The 20,570-nt window shown below is 42.9% G+C and overlaps 1 protein-coding gene across 8 annotated transcripts in view; it reads right to left on the reverse strand.

Annotated features, from left to right (window-relative positions):
- The window catches only part of SP110 (SP110 nuclear body protein), a 47,006-nt gene that overhangs the window by 18,707 nt on the left and 7,729 nt on the right, over positions 1–20,570 (reverse strand). For 3 of the 8 annotated variants that reach the window (XR_005218990.1, XR_005218991.1, XM_037850629.1), the window contains exons 4-13: positions 19,037–19,205; positions 16,896–17,144; positions 16,490–16,573; positions 15,036–15,119; positions 13,580–13,657; positions 8,569–8,637; positions 7,356–7,505; positions 4,567–4,620; positions 2,354–2,419; positions 726–875 (exon numbers count right to left, since the gene is read on the reverse strand). Coding sequence is in view for 6 of the 8 variants with exons in the window: in XM_037850629.1 (XP_037706557.1) it covers positions 726–875; positions 2,354–2,419; positions 4,567–4,620; positions 7,356–7,505; positions 8,569–8,637; positions 13,580–13,657; positions 15,036–15,119; positions 16,490–16,573; positions 16,896–17,144; positions 19,037–19,205 (1,153 nt within the window). In the remaining 2 variants the exon portion in view is untranslated. The remainder of the gene's footprint in view (positions 1–725; positions 876–2,353; positions 2,420–4,566; positions 4,621–7,355; positions 7,506–8,568; positions 8,638–13,579; positions 13,658–15,035; positions 15,120–16,489; positions 16,574–16,895; positions 17,145–19,036; positions 19,206–20,570) is intronic. The other 5 variants (XM_037850630.1, XM_037850632.1, XM_037850631.1 and 2 more) reach the window with 5 other exon arrangements.

Below are 20,570 nucleotides of genomic sequence, written 5' to 3' on the forward strand. Positions count from 1 at the left end.
AGATGTATTAGTGTTGATTAGGTCAGAATCATTTGACTGTTTCCATGGAGATGTGACCCATCCAACTGTAGGTGATACATTTGATGGAGATGTGGACCCCACCTATTCAGAGTGGGACTTGATTTAACTACTGGAGAACTTCAGAAGAGAGCCACACAGGCCCAGACACTTGCTGACGCTGACGCTTAGACTTACCTGGAGTTGCGGACCCCTGATGTTAGCTGTAGCCAACAGAGACATTTTGAAGACAGCTATTGAAAGTAGACTTTTGGCACTCCAGAGTTTTCCTGGGAGAAACTAAGAGAATATCCCCAGACTCCTAGAGTGAAACGTCCTGGGAGAAGGCCATTTTGAAACGCAACCTAGGAGCAGGCAGATGCCAGCCACGTGCCTTCCCAGCTAACAGAGGTTTTCCAGATGCCATTGGCCACCCGCCAGCGAAGGTACCTGATTGTTGACGTCTTACCTTGGACGCTTTATGGCTTTAAGACTGTAACTGTGTAACCAAATAAACCCCCTCTATAAAAGCCATTCCATTTCTGGTGTTTTGCGAAATAGCAGCATTAGCAAACACACTCCAATGTCCCTCTGTCCCCTCACCCTCTCTCGGTGCCTCTCCCTCCTTCCACCACTCACTTGGCACATCTGCCTTCCCCTGTGCCTGTGGCCTGAGAGTTCCTCCCTCACCCAGCCCTTCAAACGGCAGATTCCATCAGCAGCCTTACCCTCTGGGTCGGACATTTGGGCACATTCGGCCCTTGCCTCTTGGACCCTTGTCATGACGTTCAAGTTACAGGTTGAGTTGACCCTCCTTTGAGTCACCTGATCCAATTCTTGGAGCTTCTTTTGGATTCCAGGTGCAGGTGAGGCTGCTCCTGTGCCCAACAGTGATTAGCGAATAGTTTCAACTGGGGTCTTTGGTGAACCTCTACCCCTGTGTCCCCAGCCCCCACCCTTTCAGGAGATCTCTGTACCCCTGTATCTCACTTTTCTCCTGCTATTTCTCTATGATTTTTCCTTTTCTTGTGTGCAGCTTTTATCCCCCAAACTTACAAATCTTTTTTCCTATTTCTGTGTTACCCCTTCAACTTTTCTGTATATTAATTGTAGGTACGTTACTTAGTTCTAAGTGAATTAATTAGAATGTCACCTCCACAAGGGCAGGAATTTTTGCCTGTGGTGACACTGCTGGATCTCTAGAATCTAGGACCTAGGCTGGGCACACACCTGGCACCTGATCCATCTTGCTGAGTAAACGTATAACAGACAGTATATTTTTGAAAATGTTAGAATGATGTATCGTTCACTTTTGCACATCATAAAGTCTCAGGATTCCCTGACTATTTAAATCAATGGGTTTCTGGGAAAGGGCAAAAATGTTGACTAGAACCAAGAAGTCATGGTTGCAAAGCTTAGACAAAATCTTGAAACACAGAATTTGTTGAGAGCGAAAGGGGATTTTTAAGGTCTGAATGTCAAGTCTTCCGAGGAGTTATTGGTAGAGAAAACAGCGTATGACAGACAGTTAGTGTCCTCCAGCTTGGAGGGCACAGGGGCTGGGAATCAGGAGGAAGACATGTGGGGAGGTGGGCCATCAAGCAGCAATGAGCCTTCCTTCCAGTTCAGAGTCTAAGATTGAGGGGTGTTGGAAATAAGCAGAAAATCTGGGGCAAACTCCAAAGCAGGGGGCTCGTGCACCAATTCACGTTGGGAAGAGAACACCTGCCAGGCCACCCCACACCCCATAAGGGTATGGAATCCAATAGAATCCCCAGCAATGGGCATGCCTTGGACTCTCAATAAATAGCTTTGAATGAAAGAATATATTTTTAAAAAAAAGAAGAAGAAAAAGAAGAAGGAGAAAGTAGTGGGGAAAGGGATGAGGGTGAGAATGGAGAGGAGTAGGAGAAAGGACGATGAAAACAAGGGAGATAAAGCAGAAGAGCCAGAAAAATGGGGAGTTTCACAAAACTTTGCTTCTGATACTGCAAACCACACAGTTACTGTGCAAGGAGAAGCCTGACAAGCAGGTAGCGATTGATTGAGGTGGCTTTGAAGACTCTTAACTCCAGCTCTAATTCCATTTTGGGATTGGGCACCTGAAACTGCCTTGCATTTTTAGGTTTCCTTTGTCTGTTCCTCCCAGCTCGAATCCTGGAGTGGACAGATGCAATCCTCATCTCAGATTTGTCTGTCTCACACCCACCTCTCATCCCCATCCCTTCCCTATGGTAAGAGAAAAGCAAGCTGCGTTTGTGCCAACCCAGTGCCTGCTTCTCCCTTCTTTGTGGGGAGGGGTCCTTGGTCAGCAAGCAAGGACCCCAATGAGTATAACTGTACTTTCCTGGCTTACCTCTTGGAAGTCTTTGTTTCTGTCTGTTTTTGGAACTTGAGCAGTTAGATTTTTTCCTCCTCTTTTCTAAAAAAAGAACAAAAAAATATAAATCTTTTATGACCATAAATATTGATCTACAAGCCTGAGATGTCAACGATTTTTAAGTAAATTTTATTGAATCCTTCTATTACATTGGGAAGGCAAGAAAACTGTGAGACCTATGTGGAAACAAAAAAGACATTCCATTTTACTTGGAAATGAAAAAGAGTTGAATGAACATATAACAGAGATATACTAAATAAATAACATTTAAAATATGCTGTTTTTCATTTTAATAACCAAGTTTTTCAAGACCAGAAAAAATAAAGGGAAAAATTGTTCTAAGTCAAAGAGATAAAACATTTAAAAGATAAAGGATGAATATATTTGACTGCTTAAAAATTTTTTAATTTCCACATTTCAAAAAAAACAGCTCTGCAATGATAAAACCGTCAAAATGAGAAAATTACAATATATGAAACATATAAAGAGTTCACATCTTTAATAGACAAAAGGTGATGAATAGTATACAAAGAAAATGGAAAAGAACACAAATTAAAAGTGCTCAGAGGATATACAAATGATAAACTTCTTTAAAATCATCTTTAGACACACTAATAATCAAAAATGCATTGTTTGGTTTTAAGAATATCCAAGCATTTAAAAAGTTTTATCATGTCTAATGCTGATGAGGATGTAGGAAAAGAGCACTCATATTTTTAATGGGAATGTAAATTATTACATTGAATTAAATTCAAGATATGGAGACACTAACCGAATAATCACACATTTGGAAATTAATTCTAAGGAAATTATTGGACAAGTGTGCAAAGATATAAACACACACAAACATCTATTTTCAGGTAAAATTTGGAAAAAACCTAACTCTCCAATAGGTGACTATTTAAACAAATTGTGGTTAATCATACAATAATGTACTATGTAGCTAAAATAAAGGGAAATAGATAATATAGACATGGAGATATGCACACTAAACACACGATGAAAAAAGTGGTTTATAGAATAGTCTATATAGTATGAGCTTATAAATACATAAAAAAGAAAACGTATGAGAATTTATAAGATATAAAAATAAGGTGAGGTTTTTCTGCATGGTTTTTCTGTAAACCTATAGCTTCTCTAATTAAAAAGAATAAGGTGAGGAACCAGATTAAATAGGTGTTTGACTTCATGATTTATAGTTTCTGTACTGTTTGCAAATTTCTTAGGAACTTTGTATCACACAGGACAGGATAGTCTAAGGCTGCAGGAACCAACAAAACCAAATATAAGTTTACTTCTCAATCACACAAAGTCCTCAGTGGGTCTAGATTCCAATGTGGGACACAGAGAGCCAGGGCCTGCTGGCATCTCCCTCTTCCACACACTTCCACAATCCGAGGGGAAGAGTGTGGAGAGCTGTGTGGTGGCTCTGTGGGTTCTGACCCAGAAGTGACGTCAACTGCTCCAACTCATTGGCCTGAGCTACCGCAATGGGCCTGCCTCCTGCAGGGGCTGGGCAGTGTCCCTTTCTGGAGACAAATTGGAAACAGTGGAGAGCAGGGTAATACCCCTGTATCTGGTCTCCCCTTTTCCTTTGCAAAGAAGTCCATGATTCCAAGCTTTGCACTCTTGCTTCTAGAATAAAGACTACATTTCCTATCCTCCTTTGAAGCCACATGTGGCCGTGCAATTGGTCCTGGTAATGCAATGTTAGGAGAATGATTGCAGCAAGAGTCCTTTTCTGGAGGAGGCCCTCCCTTCTTTGACCTCACCTCGTTCCCTCTGGCCGGAATGCAGGCCTGCTGGCAGGAGGACCCCAGTGAAGGCAAAGCCGCAAGCCAAGGATGGTGGAGCCAGGGACAGTGACTGCCGGGCACAACTCCAGCCCTGGACCAGGGGAAATAAACTTGCCTCTTGTTTTAGCCACTATCTGGGGAGTGGTTTGCAGTCACACATGACAACTGAATCCTAATAGTCATGGCAGATTGCTTTTATGGTATGGGAAGTTTTCTGGATGAAAAAAGTAAATCACTGCTTTGGAAGAGCATAGATCTTTTTTCTGGCTAGGGAGTTTTTGTTTGTTTGTTTGTTTTTTGCTTTTTTGTTTTTCTGGTCTAGAAAGACATAAACAATAAGAGTGACCTCCAATCTAACTTAATAGAGACCAAAAAGTTCTTCTTTATACTTACGTCTTTCCTCAGGAGATTTTCCCAAAGAGGATTTATTTCCATTATCCGTGGAATCTGGAAAGTAATAGAAAGAAATGTTTAAATAAGCAAGCTTTATACTTTGTGACAACACTCATTTCTGGCAATACTGAATTGACAAAGGTTTGACAATATTATTTCTGTCCGTTCCTTTCTGTGGAGAAGGAAGGCTCCTAGTTCTTGGGGACAGAAGGCTCCTCGTGGGCCAGCCTTTAGTTGTCCATATGACCTTGGAAAAACCCATCATTTGCCTCAAATTCCTCATGTGTAAAAATGGAATAAATTATTCAACCTTCACCAAGGGCTGTTGTGAGAATAAAATGAAATCATCCAGGAGAAAATGTGAAGTATCACCATAAAAATCAACGCAATGCAGGGAAAAAGGTTAAAAATGATCACTTGGACTTTGTCATTCTTTCTGACAATAATTAGATATTTGTCATTTGAGAGTTCTGTGAATTCATGAAACCACGAGCATATGGGCAAAAAACAGAATACTCAATTCTCTCCCGTCTAGAGATTGTGGCACCAGCTCTTCCCAGAAATGTGGGTAATAGGTAGCGACAGTGAGGGGTAAATGGACACACGTTTTACCAGCACCTGCTTACAACCACAACTGCTGCACAAGCTTACTCACAATATTCCTCTGAGTTTATGATGGGCTGTTTTCTCTCTGATTTTCCCAGAAAAGTCATGTGAAAAACATGGAGATTGGGATTCTAGGAAAAAAACTTGATCCATAAGATGGGAACTTTAAATATAGTACCAAGAATATGCTTTTGACAATGGAGAGATCTTCCCCAAGGGGGTGAAAATTGTTTTCTGGTGTATGTGTTTTGGGTGGGAGGGGGGACAGAGCACAAAAAATATCTTACTCTTTTTATGTATAAAGCACAGATGTACATACACTACCATAAACAGATATTTAATATATTTGTATTAAAATATCTTGGGAGACAGGGTCAGGATTAGGAAAAAAATATCTAAAAAGTCTCCCTAGGGGAGTGATAATGAAAAAAGTTGAAAAACAGTGGCTTAGAGTAAAACAGCTAGGGATTTGGGCTTCTGCTCACTGCACGCCTACACTAGCAACCTCTTTACTGAGCGTGATTCTGGTAGTGTAGCAGGTGTGACCAGGGAACTTTTTTTCTTCATTCATTTCTGGAGTGTCATCATTGATGTCTGGAAACAGAAACCATGTTTCTTTCAGAGTTCCGTAAATGCCCTCCGGCAAGTCCTGTGGGGGACTGTCCCGGAGAACCAGGAAGGGACTTATGCACCCTACAGCTGAGGGCTGGGGGTGTCCGGGTTTTCCCCAGAATGCATCTACCGTCAAGACGGGTGCTGCAGCGCCCCTGGGTTTGCTCCCACTCCAGGGAGGGGCAGAGCAAGGCTTGTCAGCAGTGGCTGCTGCACCGACAGAAACCTCCATGGCATCCAGTGGGAAGTGGTAATCTAGCTCCTAGGCCAGTGGCTCTCAAAGTGAGGTCTGTGAACCCCCGGAGTTCCTGGGACTCTTTTAGGGGGTCTGCAAAGTCAGAACTATTATCATACTAAAACAAGATGATTTTGCCTTTCTTACTATGCTGACCCTTGTGCTGATGGAGCAAAAGCAATGGCAGGTAAAACTGCTGATGCCTTAGTACAAATCTAAGCAGTGACCCCAAACCTTAGGGCTAGTCATTGTATTCACCAACAAGTGCTCGCCGTTAAAAAAAAAAAAAAAAAGCCAGTTTCACTTCAGAAAGCCATCGGTGAAGCAATACAATGATTAATTTATTAGCTTTTTATCCATGCGTAGACATCTTTTAAATATTCTGTGTGACAAAGTGGGGAGCACACCTAAAGGACTCCTGCTGCGTACTGAAAGATCATGGCTATCTCAAGAAAAAGTGCTCATGCATTGTTCGAGTTGCGAGCTCACTGTATGATTCAGTGAAACAGTATTTTCCAAATGACCAAGGCATGGATGTTGTAAAATCTTGCATGTGTAAAAAGATCCATCCAAAATGCAAGATGAAATAATGTATTTTAGCGTTAACAGTACCAAAAGTTCACTGATATGGCTTCAGAGCCTGCATTACAACTAACCCTTAAGAAACCACCACTTGTCGTGTTTGGTGTACTATCAAAGAAGGAGATCTACAATTATCTGAAAAGACTTAAAGACTCCACCTTTTTAAATTACATATCTGGGTGAGGCTGGGTTTTCTTCCTATACTTCAAAAAAGCAACATATTGCAACATATTGAACCCAGAAGTAGATAGAAGAATCCAGCTGTCTTTTATTAAGCCAGAAATGAAAGAAATCTGCAAAAAAAGTAAAACAGTGCCACTCCCACTCTTCTCACTAATACACACACACACACACACACACACACACACACATACACAAATATATATATTTGTTTTGGAAAAGGTATTTGTTTTTCATAAAAATACATTATTTATGTTAACATGTAAGTGCTTTATTATGGTAACTTTTAAAGGAATTAATAAATATTAAAAATTTTGTGTCTTAATTTCTAATAAGGTAAATATAGATACATATAACTCACATTAAACAATTTTTAAGATTAAAAAGAGTGTTGAATCCAAAGAGCTTGAGGGCTGCTGCCCCAGGGACAGCTGATCCTTGCACTCCCACATCTCTCAGTGCCTCTCCCTCCTTCCACCACTCACTTGGCACATCTGCCTTCCCCTGTGCCTGTGGCCTGAGAGTTCCTCCCTCGCCCAGCCCTTCAAACGGCAGATTCCGTCAGCAGCCTTACCCTCTGGGTCGGGCATTTGGGCACATTCGGCCCTTGCCTCTTGGACCCTTGTCATGACGTTCAAGTTACAGGTTGAGTTGTCCTTCATTTGAGTCACCTGATCCACCTCTTGGAGCGTCTCTTGGATTCCAGGTGCAGGTGAGGCTGCCCCTGAGCCCAACAGTGATTAGTGAATAGTTTCAACTGGGATCCTTGGTGAACCTCCACCCCATCAGTGACCTCCTTTCTCGTGTCCCCAGCCTCCTCCCTTTCCAAAGATCTTTGTACCCTGTACTTCACTTTTATCCTGCTATTTCTCTATAAGTCATTCTGTCTTTTGCTGTGTGCACCTTTCACTGTCCCTGAAACTTAACCATCCGAGCTCACTCCCCGTCCCACCTGCTAAAATCAACCAGATAAATTTGGGGAATTCCAAGGGCAGTGGGGCTTATTTCCTGTTTGTGTGATAAGCTGCTGCCATGGGGCAGCCGCATCAGAGTAGAAATGGCCAAACGGTTGTGTGGTCTGTTGAGCGAGCAGCTATGCCAACTCCAGGGATGAGTCAGAGTTAGACGTTTATAGGCAGTATGGTAAGCAGATAGCATTTCAAGAGAAAAGCACATTCAAAAGAAGAAATTAAAGTTCAGAGAAGTTGGCTGGAGTTTGAGTGGAAGGAAACAGGCTGGAGGGGAAAGCACCGGTTGGGTTTGGGAAAGTCTTGACAACCACATTGTGGTAGACTGAATCATGGACCCCAACAAAAGACGTTCTTAATCATAATCCGTACTCCTTTAGGTATGGACCCTTTGAAGATGTATTATCTGATAAGGTGTGGACCCTCTTTAGGTGTGGCCCAACTGAATCAAAGTGGACCCTAATCAGTTTTACTGGAGGCCTTATAAAGAGAGGTAGAGGATATTTGCTTTCAATTCCCTTATAAAGATTTTACTCTTCACATATCCCGGAAATTAGATCCATAGCCTCCTGTCTATCAATTCTACCTTCAAAGCTGATCTTGAACTGGCCCTCTCCTCTCCATCTCCTGCCCCCAAATGGTTGCCCTGCCTTCATTCTTGCCTCTCTCCAATTCATTTTTACACAGCAGCAAAACTGGTCTTGGATCATGTCACTTCTCTGCTTTAGTGCCCTTTGGGATAAAATCTAACCTCCCACACCTTGACCTGCAGGGTCCTGCAATGAGCTGTCTCTAGGCTCCTCTTAGCCCCCATCTTACCTCTTGAGAGTTTTTTTCCTGGATGTCTCCTTTTTGGAGTTAACCACACATTTCTTTTTCTTTTCTTTCCTTAAAAATGAATGGGTAAAAGACAATCTTTTATAGCTACAAACACAGTTATGCCAACATTATAGGTCAACAATTTTCAGCTTTTCCTTTGGGCCTTCAAATCACAGTGGCTAAGAAGTCATTGGTAGCCTTAGGAGATACTCCTTCATGGAAAAATGGGGTGTGAAGAAATTCTAAAGTGGCAGAGGAGAGAGGGAAGTGGGGGAATGGAGACAGTGAGTTTAGGGAATTCATTTTGAGAGGATTGGCTGTGAAATGGAGAGGCGAGCTATAGGGGCAGCTGAAATGAGATGGGAAAGTTCCTTTCACGAGCTGGGGAGGGAAGCTTGAACATGGGCTGAATGCAGATCCCCGTGAGAGAGACGTGCTGAATATTCAAGAGAGAGAATGGATAATCAATATTGTAAGGCGAGGTGGAAGAGAAGGGAACTGGAAAGGATGGAGCTAATGCAGTTAGGGTTTGAAGGTCTGGCAGCAGGAAGTAAGGGGATTCCCATCTGATGCTTTTCTCTGTGAAGTAGGAGGAAAATAGAACAAGGTTTGAAAGGTTTGCAGCAGAAGGTGGGAGAACTGGTCGACCAGACAATGTGGTGGACTTGTCATGCAGTGTGGAGAGTCATTTGAGCTGGAATTGTGAAGACACAGCAGCACATTCAGCCCTGCTGTGTGACTCTCCAGCAGTGCCTGCTTTATAGATGCAATGGGGTGAAGAGAGGACATGCTGGAAAAGTTCTAGGAAAAGACAGAGAGGGTCAAGGCAGGTCAAGATATCAAGAAAAGGTTACCTAAATGATGAATCCTGGAATCTAAGCAGGATATGGAAATGTGTGATGAAAGGATGGTAAATTGGAAGAGGGAATGGTCAGTGGACTGGCCATCTGAATGAGGCTGCAGAGGGAACAGGGCAGTAATCAGAAAGGGATATTTTTGAATTAAGTTTTTAAGAATGGGCTGAGGAGGAAAGAGAGCAGAGTTTGAATAACCGCTGTGGAAGGAGCAAGTTTCAAGGATAAGAGACAAGAAGGGAATTCTTCAATGAGTTATTGGAGAGTTGAGCCAGGTTTGAATGGTGATAAGGCCTGCCGCTTGCCCCTGCATGTGGGAGGCTGAGATCTGGGGGGAAACCTCATTCAGGATGAGCAGACAAAGGATTGGAGAGGCCAGAGCACTGGATGGGTTTTCTGTGGGGCACATGTACCTTGAAGGCACCCAGGATGATTGGCAGGCCTCGAGAAACAGAAAAGGCTCAGTCAGCCTCTGAGGTGGGCCAGGGAGTGATGGGGAAGCCTGTGGATGATAGGGACAAAGAGAGGGAGCAGGTATTTTACCTGAATGCTTTCACCTTAAAGGAGAAGAGTGGGCAGGGGGCTGGATGGGAGCAGTGGGTAGTGAGGGGTGACTAGGCAACCTGCCTCCCACCCTAAGGTGTGAGTGACGGGAGAGAATACAGAGACATCCCTCAAGAGGAAGTGGTGTCTTCTCAGGGGAACCGACATTTTTTTTTTTTTTTTTTTTTTTGTCTTAGGCTGATACTTTATCATGCTCTAAATCAAAATGAACAGACTTACTCAGAAAGATTTTAAATGGAAACAGGATGAACAATATACCAAAAAAGCACATATATCCATATTTCAAAATGCCCTAAACACATACCAACACCAAATGATTAACTCTCCTATTTTTACCTTGATATTTCTTGTGTACTCCATTAATAATTAAGAACTCTAAGATGATTTAAGGAAGTTTAGATGGTAGGTGGTAAAATACATTCATCTTAGAACTGTACAACATAAAATACTCCTTTTGGTGACCACAGACTGTAATTTACCTTAGGTATTGTATATATTTCTTCTGGTTAAGATCCTTATGATACTCTCTATATTTTAACGTTAGATCAGTTGTGACACATTTGCTTTCAAATGTCATTTAAATTCATTAGTGTATAAATTCTTCAGAGTCTAAGCTGAATAATATTTTGATACTGAGGGCATTTTCAGTTTCTCTAAAAATGTGTTTAAGCTTGGTCCCAACGGCCCCAAAACTTTTTCAAAAAATAACCAATTAAAGGAACAATTTATAAATGGTCAAGGGGTTAGTTGAAACGCAATGTAAATACTTTCTTGGTTAAAAACAGGACCTGTACTGACAATTTCTTTTTATAATACTATCGTAGTTTTTAAAGTATGAAATCTGAGTTCTGTCAGTTATGATACATACGTACGCGGGTCAATTTCTTACATCAAGATTGTAGTGAATTCACTTTTAGCTACGACGTTCCAAGTAGTTGGGCTTTTGCTTTTAGCAACGTGGTTCCCTGTACCTCAAACAACCTCTTCTCCCGACGAGATGCGTCCCTCTTATATAATAATTTGTGCTAATTCTATCTCAAAATATCACTGTATTTTAATTACCTGTTTATCAGCTTCCCATTAGACATGGAGCTTCTAGAGTTCTGGGACTGTCATGTTCACTTTGCCTTGAGAAATGCCTGGTACCCATAGGTACCATGTTATTAGCTGAATGGGTGATGAATAATATGTCTCTTCAAATGGTATAAGTACATTTACCCATAATTAATAATTAACCTCCAAATATCCTAAAATAGTCTGTAATCTGATTTAAAATTCTCAAATTTAAAATTATAAGAAGGCTTTATGCTAAACCGTTTCTTAAAATTACAGCTTTGAGGCATTTTATTATAAAAAGTTGGTAATCAAAAACATAAACTAACATGAACTTACAATTTTCATCATACATTTACTTCATTTTTTATTCTGACCTTCTAGTAAATCTTTAGCTCATTGATTTGGGCTGCTAAATAAGGAGATCTTCCCTTGTCTGGGTGATTTAAGAGCATGATTCACTGACGAGCATCTCTTATTTTTCCTTTATTGGTAGTAACGCTTACATCTAGCATTAATGCTACTTCCTGTTCTAGTTTGCTAATGCTGCGGAATGCAAAACACCAGAGATGGTTTGGCTTCTATAAAAAGGGGGTCCATCTGGCTACACAGTTACAGTCTTAAGGCCATAAAGTGTCCAAGGTAACACATCAGTAATCGGGTACCTTCACTGAAGGATGGCCAATGGCATCCGGAAAACCTCTGTTAGCTGGGAAGGCACATGGCTGGCATCTGCTCCAAAGCTCTGGTCTCAAAATGGCTCTCTCCCAGGACGTTCCTCTCTAGCAAGCTTGCTCCTCTTCAAAACGTCACTCACAGCTGCACTCCATTTCCTCTCCTTGAGCCAGCTCATTTATATGGCTCCACTGATCAAGGCCCACCCCAAATGGGTAGGGCCATGCCTCCACGGAAATATCCCATCAGTTATCATCTACAGTTGGGTGGGGCGCATCTCCATGCAAACAACCTAATTCAAACGTTCCAACTTAATCCCCACTATTCTGTCTGCCCCACAAGATTGCATCAAAGGATATGGCTTTTTCTGGGGGACATAATACATTCAAACCGGCACACTTCCCATTTTGTCATTTTGGGTTCAAACTCATCTTTGTAATCACTACCACTGAAGGCAGATTTTGGAAGACTTTGAAAAACTTGTTTTACTTGAGGCTCCATATGCTTCATGGCTTGCAAAACATAACTGCCTGCACTAAATCTGCTTATAATTGTGCCTAAGAATCTCCCCCTGAGAACCTCTTTGTTGCTCAGATGTGGCCTCTCTCGCTCTAGCTGAGCCAACTCTGCAGGTGAACTCACTGCCCTCCCTGCTACGTGGGACCTGACTTCCAGGGGTGTAAATCTCCCTGGCAACACAGGATATGACTCCTGGGGATGAATCTGGACCCAGCATTGTGGGACTGAGAACATCTTCTTGACCAAAAGGGGATGACAAATGAAACAAAATAAAGTTTCAGTGGCTGAGAGATTTCAAACGGAGTCGAGAGGTCACTCTGGTGGGCATTCTTACACACTATATAGATAACCCTTTTTAGATTTTAATGTACTGGAATAGCTAGAAGTAAATACCTGAAACTATCAAATTCCAACCCAGTAGCCTTAACTCTTGAAGACAATTGTATAACAAGGTAGCTTACAAGGGGTAACAGTGTGATTGTGAAAACCTTGTGGATAGCACTCCCTTTATCCAGTGTATGGACAGATAAGTAGAAAAATGGGGACAAAAATGAAATGAAAAATAGGGTGGGATGGGGGGGATAATTTGGGTATTCTTTTTAACTTTTATTTCTTATTCTTATTCTGATTCTTTCTGGTGTAAGGAAAATGTTCAAAAATAGATTGGGGTGATGAATGCACAACTATATGATCGTGCTGTGAACAGTTGATTGTACACCATGGATGACTGTATGGTATGTGAACATATCCCAATAAAACTGAATTTAATTTTAAAAAAAGGCAAACAAAACAAAATAAACAAAGAACAACAACAAGAAAAAGAAAACATAATGGCCTGCAAATCCTGCAGCTGCAGTGGTCAGTCCAACTGCTCGCACTGTACTGGCCATGGCCCCGGCTCAGCTCCTCTGCCTCCAGTGGGAGCACGATTCACCCCAGCCCAGAGGCCGCAACCACCAACCCGCACCTCTACCAGAAAGCAACGCACACTCCTCAGCCGCTACAAACAGCCCAAGCCTCGGGAAGCCTGGGAACCAACTTTAAAATTAAAGAAGGGAGGTACAGTAAGAGTCTTTAAGAAGTTTGTGAAGACCTTGATGATTTCAGAATAGGCAGTTCCAACGGGGGCACACTTTGCCCTAAAAGCCTTCTGGTTTTCCTATGATTTGATAGAGTCCTGATTTGATATATTTGACAGCAAATATATACCAGGAAGATGCAGAGACAAATGTACTGGGCATCATGACTATGCCCACAGGGTGGGTGCTTAGGACAAGATATGTCCAGAAAACAGAAAGCAGCTCTGAATTCACCTTCCAGACATCACAGGAGAAGGCAACCCTCACCTTTCTTGTTCGGATGGGTGCTGGGTGCCTCCTGGGACTCTTTCGGGGCATTTGGTTTGGGAGAATCATCTCTTATCACTGTCAAAAGAAACAGAATTCATTTCAGAATGAGCAGATAAGCAAGTGCCGAAAGAAACCAATGGGAGAACTAGAAGGGTGGAGAGTGTACGGAGCACCAGGCTGGGAACCTGCCAGCCCTCAGGGCTCCCCGGCTCTGCCTTGGCTGTATCTGCTTGTGGTTACTGTTAGTCACCTGTGTGACTGTCACACTGGACCAGGGGACAATTGCCCACAGCAGAAATCTCTCCAGCCCATTTAGAGAAGAGAAGTACCTGGGCTCCCACCAGCCTTTGCTCAGCAAATGAGGCTGAGAGCAGCTGTAGGTAGTGACTGAATTCTGAGGGCCACAGGGAAGGGGAATGTCTTTACCGTGTCAAAAATACCTGTTATTGCTTAGAAGTCTGTGTACGGATACTCTGTAACTGCTCCGTCTGTGATTGTTTCACCTCAGGAAACAGTGCTGGAGCCTATGTGTTTATTTAGGTATACAGGAATGTATGAAGAAAGCACAAACTAGCCTGTACTTGCTAGCACTTGTTAACAGCAAATATATACCAAGTTCTTTTGTTAGTTTTTGCTCTGCCAAGGAAGACAGAAGAACTTGCAACCATAACAAATAAAGACCCATCTCACATAAGGTTGCTGCATTCTTCTTGTTTAAATAATGCTATGAAATTGGTTTCACATTCTGGTCTGCTTAGGAACAGGTAACTGAGGCAGGTTTCAGTTATCAGACCTTTGAAAATTTTTATTGATTTTCAAATTATTTGAATAATCTCTACTCTTAAAAATCCAAATGATACAGAAATGACCAGGGTTGAAAGTGAAAGCTCCCCCCAGTCTCGTGGCAGCCAGAAAGCAGGACTGTCCACATCTGGTGCACCAGTTAATTGGTTAGGACCAAACCATGGTTTTGTTGGTTTTGCATTTTGATGGAGCAGTTCTGAACACCACTGACTCAAAGTGTTCTCAGCAGCATGGCGGAGGCAAACAGTCCTGCCCTGACTCAGTCTCCTGACCTCTCCCGCTCGGTGCCTGCCACAACCTCACATGTCAAGTGAATGTTCTTCCTTTGGAGACACCTTAGTGCCATCTGGAGTCCACGGCTGGCAGGGAGAAGTGGGGCTCCCGTTCCTTGTCCCTGGTTATCAGTGCTCCCCTCCAAGTCTCTTCTTTCCAGCCCCAGCCCCTTTCCCTCCCTAGAGACTCTGTCTCCACTTGTGAGCTCAGGTCTCCTGCCTGTCCAAATCCTGAGTGCTGGGTGAGCGGCTGGAAGCTGGTTCTAGACGGCCGTTGGGCACAGGAAGGGGAGCCTGTCCCACGAAGATCCAAATGGCTTTTCCTCCCAGCAGACATGAAAACAAAGGCGAGCGTAAAGCATCTAAATCCACATTACCTGGCCCAGGGGGTGAGGGAGTGTGGGGCATCTCTTGAGAGTCCTCTTTATCTTTCATTTGGAGGGTTGGCTTATTACTGGCTGCTGGGAAGAGAAAGAAAAAGAATTACAGACCCAGGACCAGCAGCCGGAGAGCAGAGTGAGAAGGAAGGAGAACATTCCATTCCAGCTTGGTGAGGGACAGGAGGGCCACACACCAAGGCCCAGGGCAAGGCTGGCAGAGAGTGGGAAAAGGGACAACCATGACTTAATCATGATACTTCTTTTTTTCTTCTCTTGACAATCTAGAAAAGAGAATCTTTCACTGTTATTAGCTTCCCGACTATGTTAACCTCATTTGAATGGCATGTGCTAGAAGAGTGGAGAAAACATTATTTCAATCCACTATGACCTTTGTTCTCAGTTCTGGAGGGCTCAGAATCCATGATACCACTTTTGATAGCGACCAAAAATATACTGTTGTTATATTTAATGTAATCAAACACCTTTATCATGGGGTCATGGGGTGGGAGGACAGGTGACACAATTTTAGAAGCTAAATCAGGCCTAGCAGACTTTTAAAAAATGTGTAGTCTTTTCTAATTGCTTCCATAGCATGACTCTTATAATCCAAACTATATTAAAATGAATAAGGTTGAAATTGAAAGGTCTCCATAATCATGTTGGGGCGAGGAACCCGGTAGGGATCTCTGACGTGTGTTTCACCAGTTAGTATCAATTCAGAACAGTGGTTTTTGATGGTTGGCTGGTTTTTCATTTTGATGGACTCTTTCCACATCACATCATCGAACTGCCTGTGCCAGGGTATCCCTGACAAGCTGTCCTGTGCTGGGTTGGTGAATCAGACCCCTTTTGCAATGGGTTGAATTATGCCACCCAAAACAATTTGTTCAAGTCCTAACCCCTCAGCCTGTGAAGGTGATCTTATTAGGAAATAGGGTCTTTGAAGATGTGATTAGTTAAGATGAGCCCTAACTGGATTAGAATGGGCCCTGATCAAGTGTGACTGGTGTCCTTATAAGACGAGGGAACTTGGGACACACAGACAGGCACGACAGAGAAGCAGGGCTTGTGAATACGGGGCAGGCAGAGGATGGCGTGATGTGTCTACAAGCCAAGGAATGCCGAGGGTGGCAGCCAACAACAGGAGCTGGAAGAGGCAAGGGAGGGTTCTCCTACAGGATTCAGAGGGAGCCCGGCCCTTGTGACACCTTGATTTCAGACTTCTAACCTCCAGAACTTTATGAGGACAAATTTCTGTTGCTTCATGTCACCTGGTTGGTGGTACTTGGTTATGGCAACCTGGGGAAACTAAGATGCCCGTTGGTTTCTTTCTCTTTGTCATACCCAGCTCATCGTCTCAGGGTTCCTGCCACTAGCCTCTTAGTTGGCATGTGTGTGTCTCCCTTTGCAGCCACCTCGAGCTAGGTTAAGCCAGCCCCCATGAACATTACCTTGCATGGAGCCTGGGGGAAGGATGAGCCACTCTGTTGAGTCATCATCATCATTTATTTTGAATATTAAGTTGTCACTGGTCACTGGAAAGAGGAAGACAAATAATTGATGATTACAGGGAGTGGGGCCAAGGAGGAGAGTGATGGTAAAAATGCTGGGGTGGATGGAGCACCATGACCCAGGGGCAGAGGACTAGGATGTGCCAGGGGTGGGGAGCAGGTGTTCTGGGCTCTAGGCCTCACCCAGGCCCCTGGCAGGGTGCACATGCTTTCTTGGAAAGAGCTGTGAAGGGGGAGATAGGTGCATGCAAAAGACGAGATCAGTAAAAGGATGGGACCCTGGGGTTCTAGGCAACATGACCACAGTACTCCAGCACTGTCTTTTTCTCACCTGGGGTAATCCTACCTTCTTGGATGAATCCAGGGAGAGCCACGACAGAGCCAGCAGGGCTCGGCGGCTTAGCCAGGGTCTCTTTGCTTTGCTGCGTGGATTCTCCAGGCTCGCCCACCCTCGGTGCACAGGGCTGAGGGCTCGGTGGTGGTGGTGGTTGCAGTAGCGGCAGCAGGGCCTGGTGGGAGCTCCCTTCTCCTGGGTCAGCTGGGGCTGCGGTTGACGTTGGCATGGCTCTGCTGCACTCTCCATAGGAAGCACCAACTAGGATTGGTAAATGAGCACACGTCAGCACCCTGGAGACTTGGGACTATCTGGGGAAGGGGAATCTTAATTCATGACTTCCAAAGGATGGGGCATGAAGATATTCTTTCTCACCCAGAGGCACAGAACCAGATTCACCATCCTCGTTGGTCCATTCGTGGCCCCTTTCTATTTTATTTTATTTTATTTGAGTATTCAGTATTACTACAACTGCATTTAACCCCTGATCTAATGCCAAAGTGGTTTCACACATAAACTTTGTCCCTAGGGATTTAATTTCATTTTTCTTTAATTTTGACTTCATTGATAGAAATTAGAAAATTACTATACATTCTAGAATGTTTGCAGAGGTCTCTCTTGTAATGAATAAATATATCATACGTCTCTGGAACAAGTTAAATACAATCCAGATTCCTTAGCATAGTGTGTTAGGACCTTTACATTCTAGTTGCCGTTCATCTCTGCAGACTTGGCTTGGGCCTCCCCTCACTTTGCCCCTTATGATCTGACCACACCAAACTTCTCCCCTGTCTCCAATAGCCCAATGGCTTTCCACATGCTGTTGCCCTGAAAGGTCAATGCCAGGTTTCTCTCATCACTCTTCTCCATCCTTTATCTGAGAAGTAAAGTTGTCTCAACCAGTCACCAGAAAAAGGAATGTAAAGTTTGATTTCAGAGAATGGCCGGGCACCAAATCCCAGAGGTGCAGGTGGAGGAAGACACTGGTGCTCAGCCAGGTCAGGGACTCCCAGCGCTTGGTGCCTCCAGCTCTCAGATGTTCTCAGCTCTGCCTTGGAGTCCAGGTCTCTCCCAACACTGCCCTGAGGCTGCTGGGAGAACTGGGCACACATGCAACCACCCCTGCCTAGACTGGCTCAAGGAAGCATTTCTCCCTCTGGGTGAAGGGTCAGAGAGCAGATGCAGCACTGTCAACAGGGTGAAAAATGTCACCATCCAGTGACACCTGCAGGTGCTTCCCCATCTTCTCCAATAAATGAACCATATGCTCTGGCCAAAGGGATTTTCCTCAAACCTAAAATGATTTTGCTGCCTGCCCCTCTTACCCTCACTTCTTTTTTCCCCACTCTGTCATTGATCTTTTCCTTCCTCCCTTATTTATCCAGCTTGTCCTCATTCTCCAGTGTCCTTCATGTTCTGTTTCTTACTCACACCTGCTCTTTCTGTCTCTGTGTCCACAATTCCCCTCTGTTCCTCTTCAGCTACCTTCCCTCCCTCCCACCTTTACAATCCGGCTTCCAGCTGGTCCCTGTTTAGAAAAGTGGTTAAAATCTTGGGCTCCCACACTGGGACACCCCTGTATGGCTGCTGGCTCTGCCTCTCAGCAGACACGTAACTTTGGGAAAAGTACCTCTGAGCTTTAATTTTCTTATCTGTAAAATGAGTATAATAATGACGTCACAGGATTGTTTTAAAGACGGTGTGAGTTAACCATATAAAGTGCTTGGGATAATGCCAGGTACATAGTAAGTACTCAAAAAAAATTGATACTTATTATCCAAACCTATCTGTGTTTCTTCCTCTCTGGTTCTCCTTGACCTGGTCTCTGTAATTTGGCATTTTTGTCATTTTATGCATTCCCTAGAATCTGTCCAGAAGCTAAACTGTATAATTTTCCCTAAATTAATGGAGCAGGTAAGACAGAAGAGTTTGTGTCATCTAGAAATTCATCTTAAAGAACTGGGGTCAGATTTGCCAACGGGCTGCTCTTCCTATGGCATCTATGGGGAGTAAGGGTCACACCTTCCCAAAGAGAAAGTAGAAAGGGTAGGGTGGGGGGTATATCCACAGAGCCGAAAACAAACCCCAAACTTTCACAAACCAATCTTTCATATGCATCTACAGCCCTCAAAGTATTTGAGAAACCCCATTACCACTTCTGAAGCTCTCAAGAATTGCCTTTAGATTGGGGTATTCTTGCAGATTAATCTGGCTGAACAATGTCATCAGAAGTGACAGGTCGAAGGTCTTCTCCAGCTTGGTGAGAATGTGGTATATCACTCTGGATAAAGGGACCAAATTTCCACAGGCTTCCAGGGATTCCTTAAACAATGGAATGAAGGCGTATTACAAATGATTATAAAAGTGAATGGAGGGTTATCATACTTCTGCGGCTTTCTAAGTAGTAAGAAAGCCACTTCCCTCCTTGAAGGACTTTAACATAAAATATATGGTCAGGTCTTCAACGATAGAAAGGCCACAGTTCCACATGTTTACTTTTTTTTTTTTTATTCAATTTTATTGAGATATATTCACATACCATACAATCATCCAAAGTGTATGACCAGTTGTTCACAGTACCATTATATAGTTGTGCATTCATTACCAGAATCAATTTTTGAACATTTTCTTTACCACACACAAAAAAAGAAAGAATATTAAAGTACAAAAGAATACCCAAGACATCCCATCTCCTTCACCCCTCCCTATTATTCATTTTTTTTTCCATTTTTATTGAGATTGTTCAGATACCATACAATTATCCAAAGATCCAAAGTGTACAATCACTTGCCCCTGGGTACCCTCATACAGCTGTGCATCCATCACACTTAATTTTTGTTCAAATTTTAGAAACTTTTCATTACTCCAGACAAGAAATAAAATGAAAGATGAAAAAAACAAAAAAAGAAAAGGAAACTCTAATCCTCCCCTATCCCTAACCAACCCCCCTCAATTTTTGACTCCCAGTATTGATATAGTACGTTTGTTACTGTTTATGAAAAAATGTTGAAATACTACTAACTGTAGTATATAGTTTGTAATAGATATATAGTTCTTTCCTATATGCCCCTCTATTATTAACTTCTAATTGTATCGTCATACATTTGTTCTGGTTCATGAAGTGATTTCTAGTATTTGTACAGTTGATCATGGACATTGCCCACCATAGGATTCAGTTTTATACATTTCCATCTTTTGACCTCCAACTTTCCTTCTGGTGACATATATGACTCTGAGCTTCCCCTTTCCACCTCATTCACACACCATTCGGCACTGTTAGTTATTCTCACGTCTTGCTACCAACACCCCTGTTCACTTCCAAACATTTAAGTTCATCCTAATTGAACATTCTGCTCATACTAAGCAACCACTCCCCATTCTTAAGCCTCGTCCTATATCCTGGTACCTTATATTTCATGTCTATGAGTTTACAAATTGTAATTAGTTCCTATCAGTGAGACCCTGCAATAATTGTCCTAATGTGTCTGGCTTATTTCACTCAGTATATTGCCCCCGAGGTTTTGTCATTGACCCATTTTTTTTAATATGGTTTTGTTCACTCACCATACATTCCATCCCAAGTAAATACTGGATGGTTTTCTGCATGGTCATACATTTATGTGTTCACCACCTTCACCACTATCTATAGAGCATCTACATTACTTCCACAAGGCAGGAGGGAGAGTC

Source organism: Choloepus didactylus, chromosome 9, assembly GCF_015220235.1.
Source record: "Choloepus didactylus isolate mChoDid1 chromosome 9, mChoDid1.pri, whole genome shotgun sequence".
Lineage (NCBI taxonomy): Eukaryota > Metazoa > Chordata > Mammalia > Pilosa > Megalonychidae > Choloepus > Choloepus didactylus.